This window comes from Eschrichtius robustus, chromosome 2 (genome assembly GCF_028021215.1).
Source record: "Eschrichtius robustus isolate mEscRob2 chromosome 2, mEscRob2.pri, whole genome shotgun sequence".
In the NCBI taxonomy this organism is placed as follows: Eukaryota; Metazoa; Chordata; class Mammalia; order Artiodactyla; family Eschrichtiidae; genus Eschrichtius; species Eschrichtius robustus.
Window position 1 is genome coordinate 118,129,943 of NC_090825.1, and position 18,172 is coordinate 118,148,114.

General features: G+C 38.9%; 2 protein-coding genes and 1 non-coding gene across 4 annotated transcripts in view; all 3 read left to right on the plus strand.

Moving 5' to 3' along the window:
* Window positions 1-18,172, plus strand: part of LOC137758502 (protocadherin beta-4) — a 114,674-nt gene that overhangs the window by 31,136 nt on the left and 65,366 nt on the right. The window contains exon 2 of one of the 2 annotated variants that reach the window (XM_068534521.1): window positions 12,505-12,587. The exons of the other annotated variant lie outside the window; for it this stretch is intronic. Within the exon in view, the coding sequence (XP_068390622.1) occupies window positions 12,505-12,539 (35 nt within the window). The 3' untranslated portion in view covers window positions 12,540-12,587. Of the gene's footprint in view, window positions 1-12,504; window positions 12,588-18,172 lie in introns of those variants that run through there. 2 annotated transcript variants of the gene reach the window in all.
* Window positions 2,775-5,181, plus strand: LOC137758496 (protocadherin beta-17). The gene has a single exon (XM_068534514.1). The coding sequence runs from the start codon at window positions 2,775-2,777 to the stop codon at window positions 5,166-5,168; it is 2,394 nt and encodes a 797-aa protein (XP_068390615.1). The 3' UTR covers window positions 5,169-5,181.
* Window positions 16,840-16,912, plus strand: TRNAW-CCA (transfer RNA tryptophan (anticodon CCA)). The gene has a single exon. It is a non-coding gene; the product is annotated as a tRNA-Trp (tRNA).

The following is an 18,172-nucleotide window of genomic DNA, read 5'->3' on the forward strand; positions in this document are numbered from 1 at the left end:
ACTGGGTATGCACAGTATTTTCCCTATATTATCGTTAGTAGGTTTTAAAAATTACTCTCACTCAAGTATATTTGAAAATTTGAACAAAAGTAAATTTTTATTTGCATTATTTAAAATTTTTTTAATTGAATAATCTATCCTTTTTACAAAAATTATATTCCAAAGTCCTTAAGATTGTATTTCTAAGTAGTGGTGACAATTGTCATCACTACTGCTATGTAGGGGAAAAGTTTTAATGTATTTAATATTATTTAGTCAGATATTTAAAATTTTAATGTAATTGATATTATTGAATGTATCTGATATTATTTAAAATGGAATTGGGCTTAACTAAATTATATTTAGCTGTGTTCTGTGTCCAAATAAGTGAACTATCATCGCTCTTTTGTCAGGGATGATTACCAATCAATTCAATGAGTGTAGGGAACACTTACTGTTTTGTATTCTCAATATAAGTTTGGGGTAACTAAAGTGTGGAAAACTAAAGATAAACACTAAAGATGGCTAAATGCTAAAATAGTCATTCATATTTATGTGTATTTCGGTATACCACAATAGTCAATACATATTTTCTATGAATATAGACTTAACGAAATTGTCAACACATTAAATTAGTTTGTGAGCTTCATGTAAGAATATGCTGGCCTTTTTAAAACAACACCAAGCCAATTACAAATGCTTAATAAATATTTGCTAAATGTTATTAACATTCCAATAGCGAATTTAAAAAAAATAACTTTCAAGGAATTAGTAATACTAATATTCTCTTTACAATATAGTATCCTTGCCAATAAGTGAAATTACTAAATATCACTGTTTTAACTTTCCTTCTAAACAGAAAACATCCTTGCTCACCCTAATCTCTATTACAGAATACAAAGTGCTTGAGAGTACATTTTATCTCCTTGTCTTTGTCTAACAGTTTGCAAGTTCAGAGGTATTTTTGGTAAAATCCAAATTTTACTTTTCAAACTCCTCCTCCTTCTATATGTGTGATACCTGCCAAGACCTAAGTAAGTTATGAGTAGCAGGTTACTAGCTAATGTCAGATTTTCCCTTCCAGTGCTGTGTATGCACCATTTATCTTTATCAACCACAAAATCATTTACTTTCACAATTTAACCCATATTTGGTTTTATTTTTGTTGGTTATATTTGTAGTATTTTATGAAATATCCTTCTTTACAAGGTCCCATCAAAGTCTGGCAGTGACAGTTGAGTGAATATTTTCTTTTTATCCTTAATTAAAATGGAACTGGGCTTAACTAAATTATATTTAGCTGTGTTCTGTGTCCAAATAAATGAACTATCATGGCTCTTTTGTCAGGGATGATTACTGCTCAATTCAATGAGTGTAGGGAACACTTACTGTTTTGTATTCCCAGATATTTCCCCTCTCCTCCTCCATTCTTCTTTGGGGGAACTGCTTCTGCTTTTTAAAAAATTATTATTAATTTATTTATTTTTGGCTGTGTTGGGTCCTCGTTTCTGTGCGAGGGCTTTCTCTAGTTGGGGCAAGCGGGGGCCACTCTTCATCGCGGTGCGCGGGCCTCTCGCTATCGCGGCCTCTCTTGTTGGGAGCACAGGCTCCAGACGCGCAGGCTCAGTAGTTGTGGCTCACAGGCCTAGTTGCTTCGCGGCATGTGGGATCTTCCCAGACCAGGGCTCGAACCCGTGTTCCCTGCATTGGCACGCAGATTCTCTGCCACTGCGCCACCAGGGAAGCCCTGCTTCTGCTATTCTTACTCCAACCACATGGCTTTACTGGTTGCACTGGATTTTTTCAGTAACCCCATCTGCCCAGTCCCAGAGGGTTTACACTGGGATGGGCCCTGTCCAATGCTGACAGGTCAAAACCCTTCCCTAGAAAGTATATCTTTGACTTAATTGGCTTTATTGCCTTCTTCATGTTTGCCCAAAGACATTGCCTGAATTCAGAACTTACTGATTTCCAATAAAACAAATGGCCATCTCTTCTCAACTTTAGTGAGTTATGCACACAATGAGTTTATGAAGGAAAAAAAATTCCCCAAGGTTATGTATACAGCGACTGAAAAGAAATCACATTTTTCAGAAGTTACAGGCACACTTCAATTTGATTGGGAGTAGAAACTGGATTTAAAATTTTATAACTTCTTCTAACACGATAGAACAAATTAGTATTTTTGTAATAGAATGTAAGCTCCTGAGAGCAAGAATTTTTGTGTTTAATTTACCGCTTTATCCTGAGAAGCTAGAAAAATTCCTGCACAGAGAAATACTTATTAAATAAATAAATAAATTTGTCTTGAGCCCAGTTTTGTCTACTGAACTTGTACCTTTATAGGGAAGATGAATATATAGATAAATAGGTATTACTTTGCTCTCACAACTGTTGTTAGATACCTGAACAAAACTGCATCACAGGTGAGGGGGAAAGGAGTTTATAACACTCTATGACCCAAAAGGTGTTCAATGCAGTTTAGCTATTATTACATTACTCTTTGAAATAAAGACTACCTGAAGTTGTGAAGCAGAACGCTTGGTGGCGCTGCAGGCTAAGAGAGTGAAAAACTGTCGCTGCATGCTCCCAGACTCGATAAAAACCGATCCGTTTCTGGCAGCTCACAAAGGAAACATTTACACTGGTGGGTAAAGAAGATTTCAGAGAGGCAGGTATCCCCCTGTCAGCCAGTGTTAAGAGCTAACTCAAGATTGCTGAACCAAGATAGCAGAGTTGGCTGCAAAGCAATTATTTTGTGATTAAATACTGCATCTTTTAGACCCGGAGGAACCATGGAGACGCCGCTACCCAAAGCGACGCAAAAAAGGCAAGTGACTGCCATTATTATTCTATTACTATTGTGGGAGGTGGGTGGTGCGGTCATTAAGTATTCCATTCTAGAAGAGAGACACAGCGGCTCATTTGTGGCCAACCTAGCAAAAGATCTGGGGTTGGGCTTAGGAGAGCTGGCCTCGCGGGGCGCCCGGATTCTTTCCAAAGGGAATAAACAGCATTTGCAAGTCGAGCACAAGAGTGGGAATCTGCTCCTAAAAGAAAAACTGGACCGGGAAGAGTTGTGCGGTGACGTGGATCCATGTATACTGCATTTCCAGGTGTTACTGAAAAACCCGGTGCAGTTTATTCAAGGTGAATTACAGCTCCAAGACGTAAATGACCATGCCCCTGAGTTCCTGGAAAATGAAATCCTCCTGAAAATCTCAGAAAGTAGCCAGACAGGGACCGCATTTCCTTTGAAAATAGCTCAAGATTTAGATGTGGGCAGTAACACAGTTCAGAACTACACAATTAGCACCAACTTCCATTTCCACCTTTTCACTCGAAATCGCAGCGACGGCAGGAAATACCCGGAGCTGGTGTTGGACAAAGAGCTGGACCGTGAGGAGCAGCCAGAACTCAGGTTAACCCTCACGGCGCTGGATGGTGGGTCACCGCCAAAGACTGGGACTTCCCAGGTTCTCATCATGGTCCTGGACATAAATGACAACGCCCCTGAATTTGCTCGGCAGCTCTACGAGGTGCAGGTCCCAGAGAACAGCCCTATAGGCTCCCTTGTCATCACTGTCTCTGCCAGAGATTTGGATGCTGGGACCTACGGAGAGCTCTCCTACTCATTTTTCCAATCCTCAAATCAAGTCATTCAGGCCTTTGAAGTCAACACAGTCACGGGGGATATTCGATTAAAAAAAATGTTGGATTTTGAGGAAATTCGATCTTACCGTATGGAAATTGAGGCCTCGGACGGCGGGGGTCTTTCAGGAAAATGCACTGTAGCCATAGAAGTGACGGATGTAAACGACAACGCCCCTGAATTGACCATGTCTTTACTCATGAATGATATCCCAGAAAACACCCCTGACACTGTGGTCGCTATTTTCGGAATTTCAGATCCAGACGCCGGGGACAATGGCAAAATGATGTGTTACATCCAAGACCATCTCCCCTTCCTTCTGAAAATTACTGTAGAAAATTTCTACACCTTGGTAACAGAAGGAGCGCTGGACAGAGAGAGCAGAGCCGAGTACAACATCACCATCACCGTCACTGACATGGGAACCCCCAGGCTGAAAACCGAACACAACATAACCGTGCTGGTATCCGACGTCAACGACAACGCCCCCGCCTTCACCCAGACCTCCTACACCCTGTCCGTCCGCGAGAACAACAGCCCCGCCCTGCACATCGGCACCGTCCGCGCCACAGACAGAGACGCGGGCGCCAACGCCCAGGTCACCTACTCGCTGCTGCCGCCCCTCGACCCGCACGTGCCCCTGGCCTCCCTGGTGTCCATCAACCCGGACAACGGCCACCTGTTCGCCCTGAGGTCCCTGGACTACGAGGCCCTGCGGGCGTTCGAGTTCCGCGTGGGCGCCGCCGACCGCGGCTCGCCCGCGCTCAGCAGCCAGGCGCTGGTGCGCGTGCTCGTGGCGGACGACAACGACAACGCGCCCTTCGTGCTGTACCCGCTGCAGAACGCCTCGGCGCCCTGCACCGAGCTGGTGCCCAGGGCGGCCGAGGCGGGCTACCTGGTGACCAAGGTGGTGGCGGTGGACGGCGACTCGGGCCAGAACGCCTGGCTCTCGTACCAGCTGCTCAAGGCCACGGAGCCCGGGCTGTTCGGCGTGTGGGCGCACAACGGCGAGGTGCGCACGGCCCGGCTGCTGAGCGAGCGCGACGCGGCCAAGCACAGGCTGGTGGTGCTGGTCAAGGACAACGGCGAGCCGCCGCTGTCGGCCAGCGTCACGCTGCACGTGCTGCTGGTGGACGGCTTCTCGCAGCCCTACCTGCCGGCCCCGGAAGCGGAAGCGGCGGACGCGGCGCCGGCGGCCCCTCTCACCGTCCACCTGGTGGTCGCCTTGGCGTCGGTGTCTTCGCTCTTCCTCTTCTCGGTGCTGGTGTTCGTCGCGGTGCGGCTGTGCAGGCGGGGCGGGGCGGCCTCGGTGGGTCGCTGCTCGGTGCCCGAGGGCCCCTTTCCGGGCCACCTGGTGGACGTCAGCGGCACGGGGACCCTGTCCCAGAGCTACCAGTACGAGGTGTGTCTGATGGGAGGCTCTGGGACCAGGGAGTCCAAGTGTCTGAAACCTCTTGTCCCCAACATCATGGGTGAAGGTGTTGGTACGGACACCGAGGATAACTCCAACTTTAGAAACCATTTTGGGTTCAATTAAGAATCTCACTTGACAAGACGTGATAAATGATCATATTCAGTAATGTATTAATTTCCAACCCTTTCACATAGAGCTTACATATTCACTCATTCGTAAGTTTTGTCATATTTATAGTTTGAAGTATTTTACATTCCGAATCTCTAGGTGTTTTTTATTGTTGCTGTCTTTTTTTTTTTTTTAAGCCCTTCACATTTTGCATGTGAGATGAGACATGAAATGGTGAAATGGTGTTTCTCAGTTTTTTGGTGGTCAGATTTTTGTAAGTCACAAATGTTTTCAGGTTCCTGATATTTGAGATTGTTCGTTGATATCTTGTTATGACTAAGAGAATTGTGTTTTACGATTATCAAAGCATGTCAGGCTATTGTAAATGATGGCTTTTAGGTTTAAAAATAATTTTCACCTATGCAAAAAATTTTATGACCTCAAATATCGTTGGATTTCTGTAGTGTTGTTTTGAAAACACTATTGTCTTTCCTCAAATGAACTAATATTTTATCTGGATGTTTTCTGAGTATTTTCTTTCAAAATTGATATCATTATTTAGACCGTCTGCTATAATTTAAAAGGATTTAATCCCAGTTAAATAGAAAAAATGTTGGTAGAGTTATGATTTCTTTTTCATAATAAATGGTTTTTAGTATGCAAATAATGATTTTCATTCTTTTAAAATAATATGTAGTCACATGATTCAAACATATTCAATAAGAACAAGAAAGAAAGTGAATTAACACCATGATTCTCCCACTCATGAATAATTATCAATGTCATCATTCTAAAATATTTCTATGATGCTTATAAGTTACTAGCTGGATGGAAATAATTTTATAAAACCAATCTGTAAGAAACTGCTTTCTTTATAATTAAAACCATCAGATTTTACTGAAATATAATAAAAATAATATGAAACTATAGAACTTGCTTAAGCTTAGATAAATATTCCCTATAAGGTTAACAAACAGGAGTATGGTGCATATTAAGATATTAGCAATGATCAACTGCCTGCTGAAAAACGAGCAAATAAACATTCTTACACTTCCTCCTCTCCTCACCTTACTTTATACTTTTGTTATATGTAGTTACCTTAACAATGTTTATAACATTTACAATGTATTTTAAAAGGATAATCTTTATAATTGTTTAGACATTTTATGTTTCAAATATTTAATTTGTCATACAACGCTACAACATTTTTCAAGTTTATTCAAGTCTGTCCAGAGGTAACAACTTTTGAACCTTTTGTTTTCTTCCCCCATGATATTTGCCTCCATATTTCTAAATAATATGCTTACAAAATGCTTTTTCTCAAATTTAAGTTTTAGATATTATCCATTTACTTCCAAAGGGCACACACACAAACTTGCACATTTCTTCTACCCCATCCTCTCTCATACCAGTATCATTATTCTGTTTAAATAGTGTTTAAATAATTATGACTATGTAAATATCACTTAGACCCAAACCTCATATTGCTCTAAGATTTTCTTTTTCTTTACTCTTAAGTTAATAATTGCCTCATTTTCCACTTTACTTACTTTGCTATGTACATATTTTAAAGTTATCCCCATACTTTCTAAAGTCTAAAGCTCCTCATTGTATTATTAAGCCCATAAAAAAAAACCTCTCAGTTCCATTATTTTTTCTTGGAGCTGTTGTGGAGCCACCCAGACCCCTGCTCAATTGTACACTATTTTCTCTCTAGACCTACTCCACAGCTGGCAGTTTGGGATTTGCTATACCCTTCATCCTGGAAATTTCTTTTCTCTCTCTCATGTGTTTGATTTCATTTTCTGCATTTGTTATGTCTTCCTTTTTATTGGTTTACCCCCCTAAATTCCTGAAAAACACTTGGCGATAAATTTATTCAGAACTTGAACATCTGAAAATTCTGGATGCTATAAAATCAAATGTTGATTTGTTGATTTTGTTGGATGTGGAATTATAGGTGAGGAATTATTTGCTACTAGTATTTTGAAGGCATTGCTTCATTGTCTTCTAATCTCCAATGTTGAGATATTCAACATCCTGATTACCCATTTTTTCTGAGACCTATTTTTTCCCTAGATCCCTGGTTCTCAACTGGGGGCAAATTTGCCACCCAGCAACATCTGGTAAAGTGTGGAAACAGTTTTGATTGTCACAAGTGGAGGAGATGGTGCTAGTGGCATCTGGTGGGTAGAGGCCAGGGATGCTGCTAAACATTCTACAATGCACGGGACAGCCCCCCTGCCCACAAAGGAGTATATGGCCCCAAATGCCAATAGTGTTTTAGCTGAGAAACCTCGCTCAAGATGAAATTAGGTCATTATATATTATCTCCATTGTTGTAGAATTTCTTAATTATGTGTCATAGTGTAAGACTTTTGTCGTTTATTGTGATAAATACCCAATGAGATTTGTCAATCTTGTGTAATGTGTTCTTTAGACTAAGACAGGATTTGGGATTTGTGTGTGTGTGTGTGTGTGTGTGTGTGTGTGTGTGTAATTTAAAAAATGATTTCCTCTATTCAGTGTTCTTTGTTTTCTTATTCTGTAACTCTTGTTAGTTGTATAGTGACCTCCTTGGTTGATATTTAATTTTTCTTAACATTTCTCTATTTACTATTTTTGTCTTTATTTCCCTGAATCCTAATAGATTTTCTCAACCTATTTTCTAACCCTTCTGATTGAGTTTTAAACTTTTGCTATTATAGTTTTCCTCTCAAAAAGCTCTCTCTTGTTCTCTGAAGGTTCTTTCTATAGCTTTTTAGTTTTTAATTTTTAAATTGAGATGTAATTTACATACCCTAACAGTCACATTTTAAAGCCGTTCAGTGGTTTTTAGTATATTCAAACAGTTGTACAATCATTACCACTGTCTAATTCCAGGACATTTTCATCACCCTGAAAAGAAACCTGGTTCCCATTAGTGGTCACTTCCCCCTCCCTCCTCCCTCTAGCCTTCAGCAACCACTAATCAACTTTATGTCTCTATGGATTTGTCTGTTCTGGACATTTCATATAAATGGAATCATACAACATGTAGCCTTTTGCGTCTGTCTTCATTCACTTAGCATGTTTCCAAGGTTCATCCATGTCGTGGCACATATCAATACTTCATTCCTTTTTATGGCCAAATAATATTAATGTGGTATTGATGTACCACATTTTATCAGCTGATGGACGTTTGGGTTTGTTTCCACTTTTTCACTATTATGAATAATGCTGCTGTGAACATTCATGTACAAGTTTTTATGTGGATGTATGTTTTTGATCCTCTTGGGCATATACCCAGAATTAGAATTGCTAGGACATAAATACAGTTACTCTGTTTAACTTCTTAAGAACTGTCAAACTGTTTTCCAAAGTAACTGTACCGTTTACCATTCCCACTGAGTGTAGGAGGGTTCCAGTTTCTCCTCACCAACACTTGTTATTTTCTTTTTGATTATAGCTATCCTAGATGGTGTGAAGTAGTATCTCATTGTGGTTTGGTTTGCATTTCCCAGATGGCAAATGATGTTGAGCATCTTTTCATTTGCTTATGGACCACCTGAATATCTTCTTTGGAGAAATATCCACTCAAATGCTTTGCACATTTAAAAATAGGATTTTGGTCTTTTTATTGTTGAGTTGGAGTAGTTCTTTATTCTGGATACCAGACCCTTACTAGACATATGATTTACAAATATTTTCTCCTATTCTATGGTTTGTCTTTTAAATTTATTGATAGTATCCTTTGAAGTACAAAAGATTTTTTTATTTTAATGAAACCCAATTTATTTATTTTTTCCTTTGGTTGCTTATTATGCTTTTGGTGTCATATCTAAAACATCATTGCCTAATCCAAAGTCATGAAGATTTACACCTATGTTTTCTTCTAAGGGTTTTATAGTTTTAGCCCTTACACTTAGGTCTTTATCAATCAATGGCAGCCTTTTATTGTATCACAGAGACTTGGTCTTTTCTTATACCTCTGAAGATATTAATTTTAGGTTTTTAAAATTTTTCTTCTAATCCTAGCATTTCATTTTTCTTTAGTATTACTTTTATCCTCTTTGTCTTTGGTCTCCACCCTCATGTTAGAGACTTTCCTTTTTATGTATTATGCTGCTTGGCTGTCTGTTTTTTGTTTTTGTTTTTTTTCCATGAGACAATAAAAAGCTGATTAGGCATTGCATGTTTGGGTGGGACTAGTTGAGTGGTGGATCTCACCTTAGGATAATTAAATAGGAAACAACATTTTGCTTGGGGACCAAAAGTTAATATCTGTAAATCTCTTCTCTTGGGCCTATGTTGTTTTCCAGAGAAGAATTCAGTAAGAATGGGGGTAGTGGTGGAAGGTATTATAAAAGAAGGCACTCAGCGCTCTGAGAGCTCGTTGGTTGGAAATGGGGTCTTAATCAGTATGTAGAATTTCTTTAATACTCTTCTCAATAAGGTCTCAGCCCTACCCTCAGTTGTGCTAGTGTCCCTCAGTCCAGCCCTGTCTATATAACATCTACAAATAGTGTACCTCCCATTTCCTGCCACTAAGAGAAAAGGGAGGGCACCTTGCTTCAGTGATTGGGGAAGGAATTCTCAGATACATGTAGTCCTTGTACAGATTTTCAGCCACTGTTGTTTTCAGCCTCTCCTTGGACCCTCAGTATGAATCATTACTTTGGCTGGATTTTATTTTCTTATTAATCCTACCTACCTGCACCCCCACTTTCTACTCTCATTTGACAACAGAAAAAAGTAAAATCTGTCCATAACCAAATTGTCTGTATACTTTGCATCTTCCAAAAATTTTAGTGACTCTTCTCCCCTGCTGTTTACTCTTCTATTCTTTTTGTCTTCATAGGTTCATTTATGTTAAACCTTTGCTCTCTATTGTTTAAATGAAGTTTCAGGGGGGAATTGAGATAAACTGGTATGCTCAAACTGGAAATTTTATGCCATCCTTACTCTCAGTTATTTTATCCCAGCTTCCCCAAACCTGAATTACTTATAGTGCATCATCTCTTGGTTTACTGGATTTCATCAGGTGTAATCCTTTAGAGAAGAGTTTATAGGTGCTGTATTTCTTGAATTATCACATGCCTGATAAGTATTATTTAGCTGGGTATAAAATTCTTCAGTCAACTTTCTTCAGAGATTTGTTGATACCAAATATTACATTAACCCTTTCATCACAGTTTCTCAGTTCATCTATAAATTGACTGAATTTTATCCTTAAGTAGTTTTTTTCAATAAGCACTCATGAATGCTAATGCAATGTTTTATAAATTCTTTCCTGTTTGCTGCATTATTATCTTTGTACTTGAACATCTCGACTAGGTATAACATTATTGAGCCATAATTTCTTTCCCTCAGAACCCTGAAGACATTTCCATTGTGTTCTGGTATTGAATGTTGATGAGGAGAAGTCTGAGGCTATTTTCTTCATCTGTAGATGACTTGCTTTCTACCCTTGAAATTCATTATCTTTATCAGGTTATGTCTTAATTTTGATACTTTTGTATTATCTTCCCTGAAGCTCAGTGTACCCTTTCAATCTGTTCTGTGCAGCTTCAAGTATGTCACTTATTTACTTATGTATGGTAAGTATAAATGGTTTTTAAATCTGTCTGATAGTTCCCACATCTGAAGTTTGTATGGGTCTATTTCTGCTGTATTGTTTCTGATTCTTCTCATTTATGTTGTCTGTTTCTTCGTGTGAATTATATGGTTGACTGCACCTGAAAATTTATTTGTAGGGTGTCCTCAAAGCCTTGGTTGCATGTTCCATCTTTCAAAAGTGGTTTTCATTTGTTTCAGCCAGGATAGAAATGCTATAAATAGGGGACCATCACAAACCAAGTTATGGCTTAAGGTTTCTTGGAAGTCAACCTATGCAGATTCAAAATACAAACACACATGAGGCCCACTCCATAGCTACAATTTCCCAGGCATGTTTTCTCTTCTTTTTCTTCTGCTCTACTTAACACCAGGGAGCCTTCTATATAATTCCCTGGAGTTGAGGGGAGGGAGCAGGTTTAGATTTTTTTGGTGTTTACACTGTGTTTATATTGTGGATGTAGCCCTGTGGGGTCCCTTAAAATGGGGAGGATCTTCATGTAATATGCTGCACATCTGGCTGGCCCTGAGACTTGATTTATATTTCTTTGATCTCACATTGCTTCAAATCAAAGCCCAAGGGAAAATGTTTTCACATGCCCTGAAAGAATAATAAGTTTTGTTGTTTTGATATACTGTTTACCCTTCTATTACAGGCTTCCATCAAAAATTAGGCTATTTTCACCTCTTTAATATTTTAAGGTGATTTTTATTTTATTTTATTTTATTTTATTTCATTTCATTTTTTGGCTGGACCATGGGGCTTTCGGGATCTTAGTTCCCAAACCAGGGATCCAACCCGGGACCCTGGCAGTGGAAGAGCGGAGTCCTAACCATTGGACCGCCAGGGAATTCCCTAAAGTGATTTTTAAAAAGTCTTGTCCATCACTTTTTATTGTTTTCCACTGGAGGTTCATCTGAATTTTCATCAGTTTCAGAAATAAAAAGCTCTGCCTAATGTCTTTTCAATTTGAAGATTCCATTTTGCCGTAATTTCAATGACATATTAGGCTATTTCTTCTTTGAATCATTGAATATAATGTTCCATTCATTGGGTATTCTGCCCAGTCAAATCAATGATCTCCCTTCCCCATTAAATTATAAGCTCCTTATGGAGAGAGCTGTTTTTCTACTGTGTTTAGAAAAATACATACTGAAGTAATTATGGATGAATGAGTATTGAATAAACTAATGAATAAATTTCAATCTGTTATTTTACTGTCTGGCTTTATAAACTTAAAAACTATAACAAGGGCTTCCTTGGTGGCGCAGTGGTTAAGAATCCGCCTGCCAATGCAAGGGACACAGGTTCAAGCCCTGGCCCGGGAAGATCCCACATGCCACGGAGCAACTAAGCCCGTGTGCCACAACTACTGAGCCTGAGCTCTAGAGCCTGCAAGCCACAACTACTGAGCCCATGTGCCACAACTACTGAAGCCTGCGTGCCTAGAGCCCGTGCTCTGCAACAAGAGAAGCCATGACAATGAGAAGCCCGTGCACCGCAATAAAGAATAGCCCCCGCTCACCGCAACTAGAGAAAGCCGGCACCCAGCAACGAAGACCCAACACACCCAAAAATAAAAAAAAATAATTTATTTAAAAAAAAACTAACAAAATATTTTATTTATAAAATGCTTATATACTATTTACACTATTTGATACTTGCTTCATTCACCTAACTATGTGTCATTTAGGATATGTGAGCCAAGGACTTCCCTGGTGGTCCAGCAGTTAAGACTCCATCCTTTCACTGCAGGGGGCGCGGATTCCATCCCTGGCCGGGGGAACTGAGATCCCGCATGCTGAGTGGTGTGGCCAAAAAGAAGAAAAAAATGTGAGCCAGTTATCATCTTTTAAAATGTATGTGATGTTGAGCCCTTTTCTTATTTATCCACAGATACTTAAATTTTAAAAATAATTTTTATGTACCGTGTTGCATGTGAGGGGCGAAAGAAAGTGTTTATGGTTCACTTTTAGACCATGCTCTGTTTTGTAAAAATATACACATTAAATTTATTAAACATTTTCATTCTTAGTCTCTCAGGTGTGCACCCATAATTTTTCATTCTTCCCTATTCTTAAACCAAGACGTGTTAGCTTAAGAGAATAGTGCCTTAACTGCTTAATGAGTTTATATTTTACACCTTTTCCTTTACAAACTCTAATTGAGAAGCTCCTATTCCTTATAATTCAAGTGAAGGTATAAAACTGAATTATTCAGAGTTCAAGACAAAAACAAAAAAACAGAAATCATTCTATGTACATCTAACTAAAGGAAAAAAAAGAAATTTTATAGAGGGAATTAGTTGCTTACAAAGTCAGAAGAACTGGACAAGCAGAAGCGAGAGTCAGCACTGAACTACTGGTTTGGAAGGCATACTGCCATTGTTGCCATACAGAAATTAGGAAACTGCTACTACCCATACTGTTACTCCCACAAAGGCCTCTCCTCTCCCACCTCCAAAATTGGTGACTACACAGTGGGACAGACCGTCTGGCTGCCGCAGTGGCCTCCAGTTCCCCATGAAACTGATGGCTGGACACAGAAATGCTGACTTGGCTGCAAGCACTCACATCTTTCTGATCTGTTGGTCAGCAGCAATGACAGCATGAAGATGACCTTTGCCTGTCTTCAAAGGCTCACGTGAAGGCATCTCACTGGTAAAACCTAATTTACATCCAGAATAATAATTCAAATGAGTCTGTAAAATGGAGTTTTAAGCTTTGCAGACCCTAAATTTTTAAAAAGTTAATAAATGGAAGTAGGAATGGATGACAGGTGCCAATAGCACACTAGGGAAGCATCATTGGTTCAAAGGATCTTGTCCCAGAAATTGAATTTAGTACTTAATTGCTTTGAGGGCTAAACTTTCAGTGGAACAAGAATTTTTTGGCTACCAAACACACCACCAGGACTTCCCTGGTGGCGCAGTGGTTGAGAATCCGCCTGCCAATGCAGGGGACACGGGTTTGAGCCCTGGTCCGGGAAGATCCCACATGCGGTGGAGCAACTAAGCCCATGAGCCACAACTACTGAGCCTGTGTGCTGCAACTACTGAAGCCCGCGCGCCTAGAGCCCGTGCTCTGCAACAAGAGAAGCCACCGGGATAAGAAGCCCACGCACCGCAACAAAGAGTAGTCCCCACTCACTGCAACTAGAGAAAGCCCGTGCACAGCAACGAAGACCCAACACAGCCAAAAATAAATAAATAAAATAAATAATTTTAAAAAATAAATAAATAAAACACACCACCAATATGGAGAAATACAATCATATGCTCCTCTAAAAACCAATCCAATCAGGCAATTTATTTGATCCCATCTCCTCCTAGTGGGTAGTGGGGGCTACAGCTGTGGTCTGAGTGGGTATGACATAGACTACTAATTTCACCCAAATATATGTTCTCCCATTATTTATTATTAATAGACTTCTCATTTTTAGCTGCCCATGTGGATATGTGGCTATAGATTATACTTCCCAACTTCTGTTGTGGCTGGGGATGGTCTTATAACTAAGTTATGGCCAGTGAGACATGAGCACAAGTGCCATGGAATACTTCTTAGAAGTAGTCTTTTAAAAAGGAAGGCACAGCTTTCTCTTTCTCCTATTTGCTGGTCTGAATGGCAATGTAATAGCTGGATATTAGGCAGCTGTCTTGGACTGTGAGGTAAAGGTCATGTCCTGAAGATGGTAAAGCAACAAAATGGAATGGGACTGGGTCCCAGATATCATGCAGTGCATTTCAGCCACTAGCCTTATTTTATGAGAGAAAAATAAAATTCTATTTTGTGTAGGCAGTTGTTGTTAGGGTTTTTCTATTATTTCAGGCTAAAATTATATAGAACATTTCTATATATAGAAATTATATAGAACATAATTCTAGCTGATATAGTAAGCTTTTTAAATAAAGTGATATTTAAGGTAAGAACCAAAGAATGAATAGAGAAAATTGTGAGACTTACATGCATTTCTTAGAAATCAAGGTTTATTGAGAACAAATAGGCTAAGCAAACAACTCAGGATTCAAGAAAAACAATTTAAAAAATAAAGAAAATAAAAGAAATGGAATTTATAAATATAAAAGCATAAATTACTTAAATAGAATAAAAACCACATAGATTTGACCAATTAAACACAAGTCTATTTCTCTGAAAAATTCAAGGGTATTTTGAGATAAATTGGTGGATTGGACATGTGCCTTTAATTTGGCTCTCTCTAAAAATGCACTAACACAAAAGTGAAGAGATATTTTCAAAAATATAAACCTACAAGGATGGAGAGAATAAGGTATAAGACAGCAGATAAAAATCTTAGTAGCTGGAAAGCAGATGGATAACTTAGTAGAACTGATAAACCAACTACTCATCCTGAAGTAGGAAAAGCTGAGAACCAATCATGGTTAGACTGCAGGATTTTCAGAAGTATTGGATATCAGAACTATCAGCCCTAGATACTCTGGAAATGATGACAGGGTGCCAAATAAGGAGAATTGTGTTAAAATTGCCTGAGAATCAGTTAAATCTCTAATGGTCAAATCACTTTCCCTGACTCCAGTCACTGAGTAGTAACCTACTTTCCCATCCCTAGCATAAGTCTGGAGTTTTGTTTTCTGATGACTGAAGGAAAAGAGAGTCATCATATTAGAGGGTCCACAGTCAAAACTGAGGGCAGGGGTAATATTGGTAGTGGAAATAGGTGACCATCTAAACAGTGAATGCTGATTGTTAAAATGCTATTTTAGTCACTGGGACCAATTACAAATATTTCAGTTTTCCTCCTCTCAGACACATGGTAGAATTTCAATTCTATTTCCTCTTTAAAATACATGTGGCTATGTAATTTCATTTCGCCATTAAAATGGGAGAAGTGACACATATTATTTCTGGGCTGGAGCTTTTGGAGACAGTGCATGGTTTAACACATTTACTTTGCCCACTATAGTGATCATGAAAGCCTTTGTAGAGATGGGAGTCTCCAGAAGCCTGGATCCCTCACTGACAGCTGTGAGGAGGGTCCCATGCTGAACTGTATGGGACATGTAGTGTGAGAAAGAAATCAACCTTCATTGTGTTAAATCACTGAGATTTGGAGTAACTGTTTAGTATTGAAGCATAACCTAACCTATCCTGAATAATGCAGGCCTACACTCCACTTCCCCCATTCAATCCTTTACCTTTTCAATCCATACCTTTTTCTCCTGGGTAGGAGATTTTTAAAGAGTTGGGGAATCTGACCAGTCCAAGTGAAAAGACCTAATCACACTGACACTGGGGTTTCTCCAACAACAAGAGCTCCCAGTTCACCTTAGAGTAATAATCAGAATGGACAAGCCCTGATAACATGCTCAAAACTATTACTGAGCTCTTTAGTCTCCCCAACTAAATCAAGAACAGACACCTGAATGAGACTCCTAAGAAAGTTTCTAAGAAGAAGTATAGAAATAAAAACAAAGCAGTATGGTGTAAGGAATAGATCTTAATTTTATCTTTTTCCAAATAGTTATATAATTGATAAAAAAAACTTTATTAAAACCCTTTTCTCAATGGAAAAAAAAGAAATAAAAACAAAGCAAAGCAAAAAAAAAAGGGTAAATTGGAGAAAATAGAAAGTTTCTAAGAGCAGGAGGAAATTAGTTTCCTAGATGAAACTGCTTACCAATTGTCCTGTACAATGGATGAAAATAAGCTCAAACAAAGACACATCAGTGTTTAATTTTCAAATGCTTGGGACAATGACAATATACTACAAGAAGAACTAAAAATACAGGTCTCATATAGAAGATATAAAATAAAATTCACTTTAGATTTCTTAACAAACACGTTGGTTTAGAGCTCATGGACAAAATATTTTAAAATTCTGAAGAAAAATTATTTCCAACCTAAAACTCTATAATCAGTCAAACTTACAATCAAGTTTGAGAGTAAAATAAAGATAATTTAATACACTCAAGGTCACAACAAAATTTACCTCTCAAACACCCTTCTCTGGAAACTACTAGAAGATATCTATCAAAATGTGAGAGTAATCTAGGAGAGAGGAAGTAAGAATAAAGAGAAAAGAGATGATCCAAAGCAGAACAAGTGACAGACTTCCCTGGTGGTCCAGTGGTTAAGACTCCATGCTCCCAGTGCAGGGGGCCCAGGTTCGATCCCTGGTCAGGGAACTAGATCCCACATGCCACAGCTAAGAGCCCGCATGCTGCAACCAAAAATCCCACATGCCGCAATGAAGATCCTACATGCCACAACTAAGACCCGGTGTAGCCAAATAAATAAATATTAAAACAAAACAAACAAACAAACAAAAACGAAAGCAGAACAAGTAAAATGAATCTCCACATGATGTTGAAGGATGATCCCAGGATGACACTTGTCTCCAGTATAGTGAACAACTAGTCCAGTTTGGAGCTGTATGACTCAAGAGACAGGCATTTCGAAGGTATCATCAGCAAGTCCCCTGACATATCTTCAATCAGATGAAACTCTTGGAGGATGTGATCTCTTAAAGCTATAGAATAAACCAAAAAAGAGGAAGAATAAAATCCTTGAAATAGGAAACCCAATCAAAATAAAAGGCAAAGGGAATTCCAAGAATGATAGCAAAGGAAAGTTCCAGGATGAGACCTGTGCAGCAGATGTAGAGAGCAACCACTCAATTTAAAGGAGAATTGATATCTCAGGAGACATGGGAATGACCATGTGGAAAATTGTACTGAGAGGAATTGGAAGTGTGAGAAGAATAGGTGACATATCTAAAGAAAACCAAGCAAATGAAAAGGCAAGGCAATCATTAACTTCAAGAAAATAAAAGTGGGACTTCCCTGGTGATGCAGTAGTTAAGAATCTGCCTGCCAATGCAGGGGACTTGGGATAAAACTGGACAGCCAAATGCAAAATAATGAAACTAGACCACTATCTTACACCATACATAAATATCAACTCAAAATGGATTAAAGACTTGAATGTAAGACCTGAAACCATAAAACTCCCAGGAGAAAACATAGGCAGTATGCTCTTTGATATTGGTCTTAATTTCTTCCTGGATATGTCTCTTCAGACAAGGGAAACAAAAACGAAAATAAACAAATGGGACTACATCAAACTAAAAAGCTTCTGCACAGCAAAGGAAACCATCAACAAAACAAAAGGACAACCTAAAGAATGGGTGAAGATATTTGCAAATCATATATCCAATAAGGGGTTAATATCCAAAATATATAAAGACTCATGTAACTCAACAAAAACAAAACAACCTGATTTAAAAATGAGCAGAGGATCTGAACAGAGATTTTTTCCAAAGAAGACAAAGAGATGGCCAACAGCCACATCAAAAGATATTCAACCATCACTAATTTTAAGGAAATGCAAATCAAAACCACAGTGAGATATCATCTCACACCCATCAGAATGGCTGTTATCAAAAA

Bases quoted from the DNA above. Each gene is read 5' to 3' on its own strand.
- LOC137758496 (XM_068534514.1), top strand. From the start codon at position 2,775: ATGGAGACGCCGCTACCCAAAGCGACGCAAAAAAGGCAAGTGACTGCC.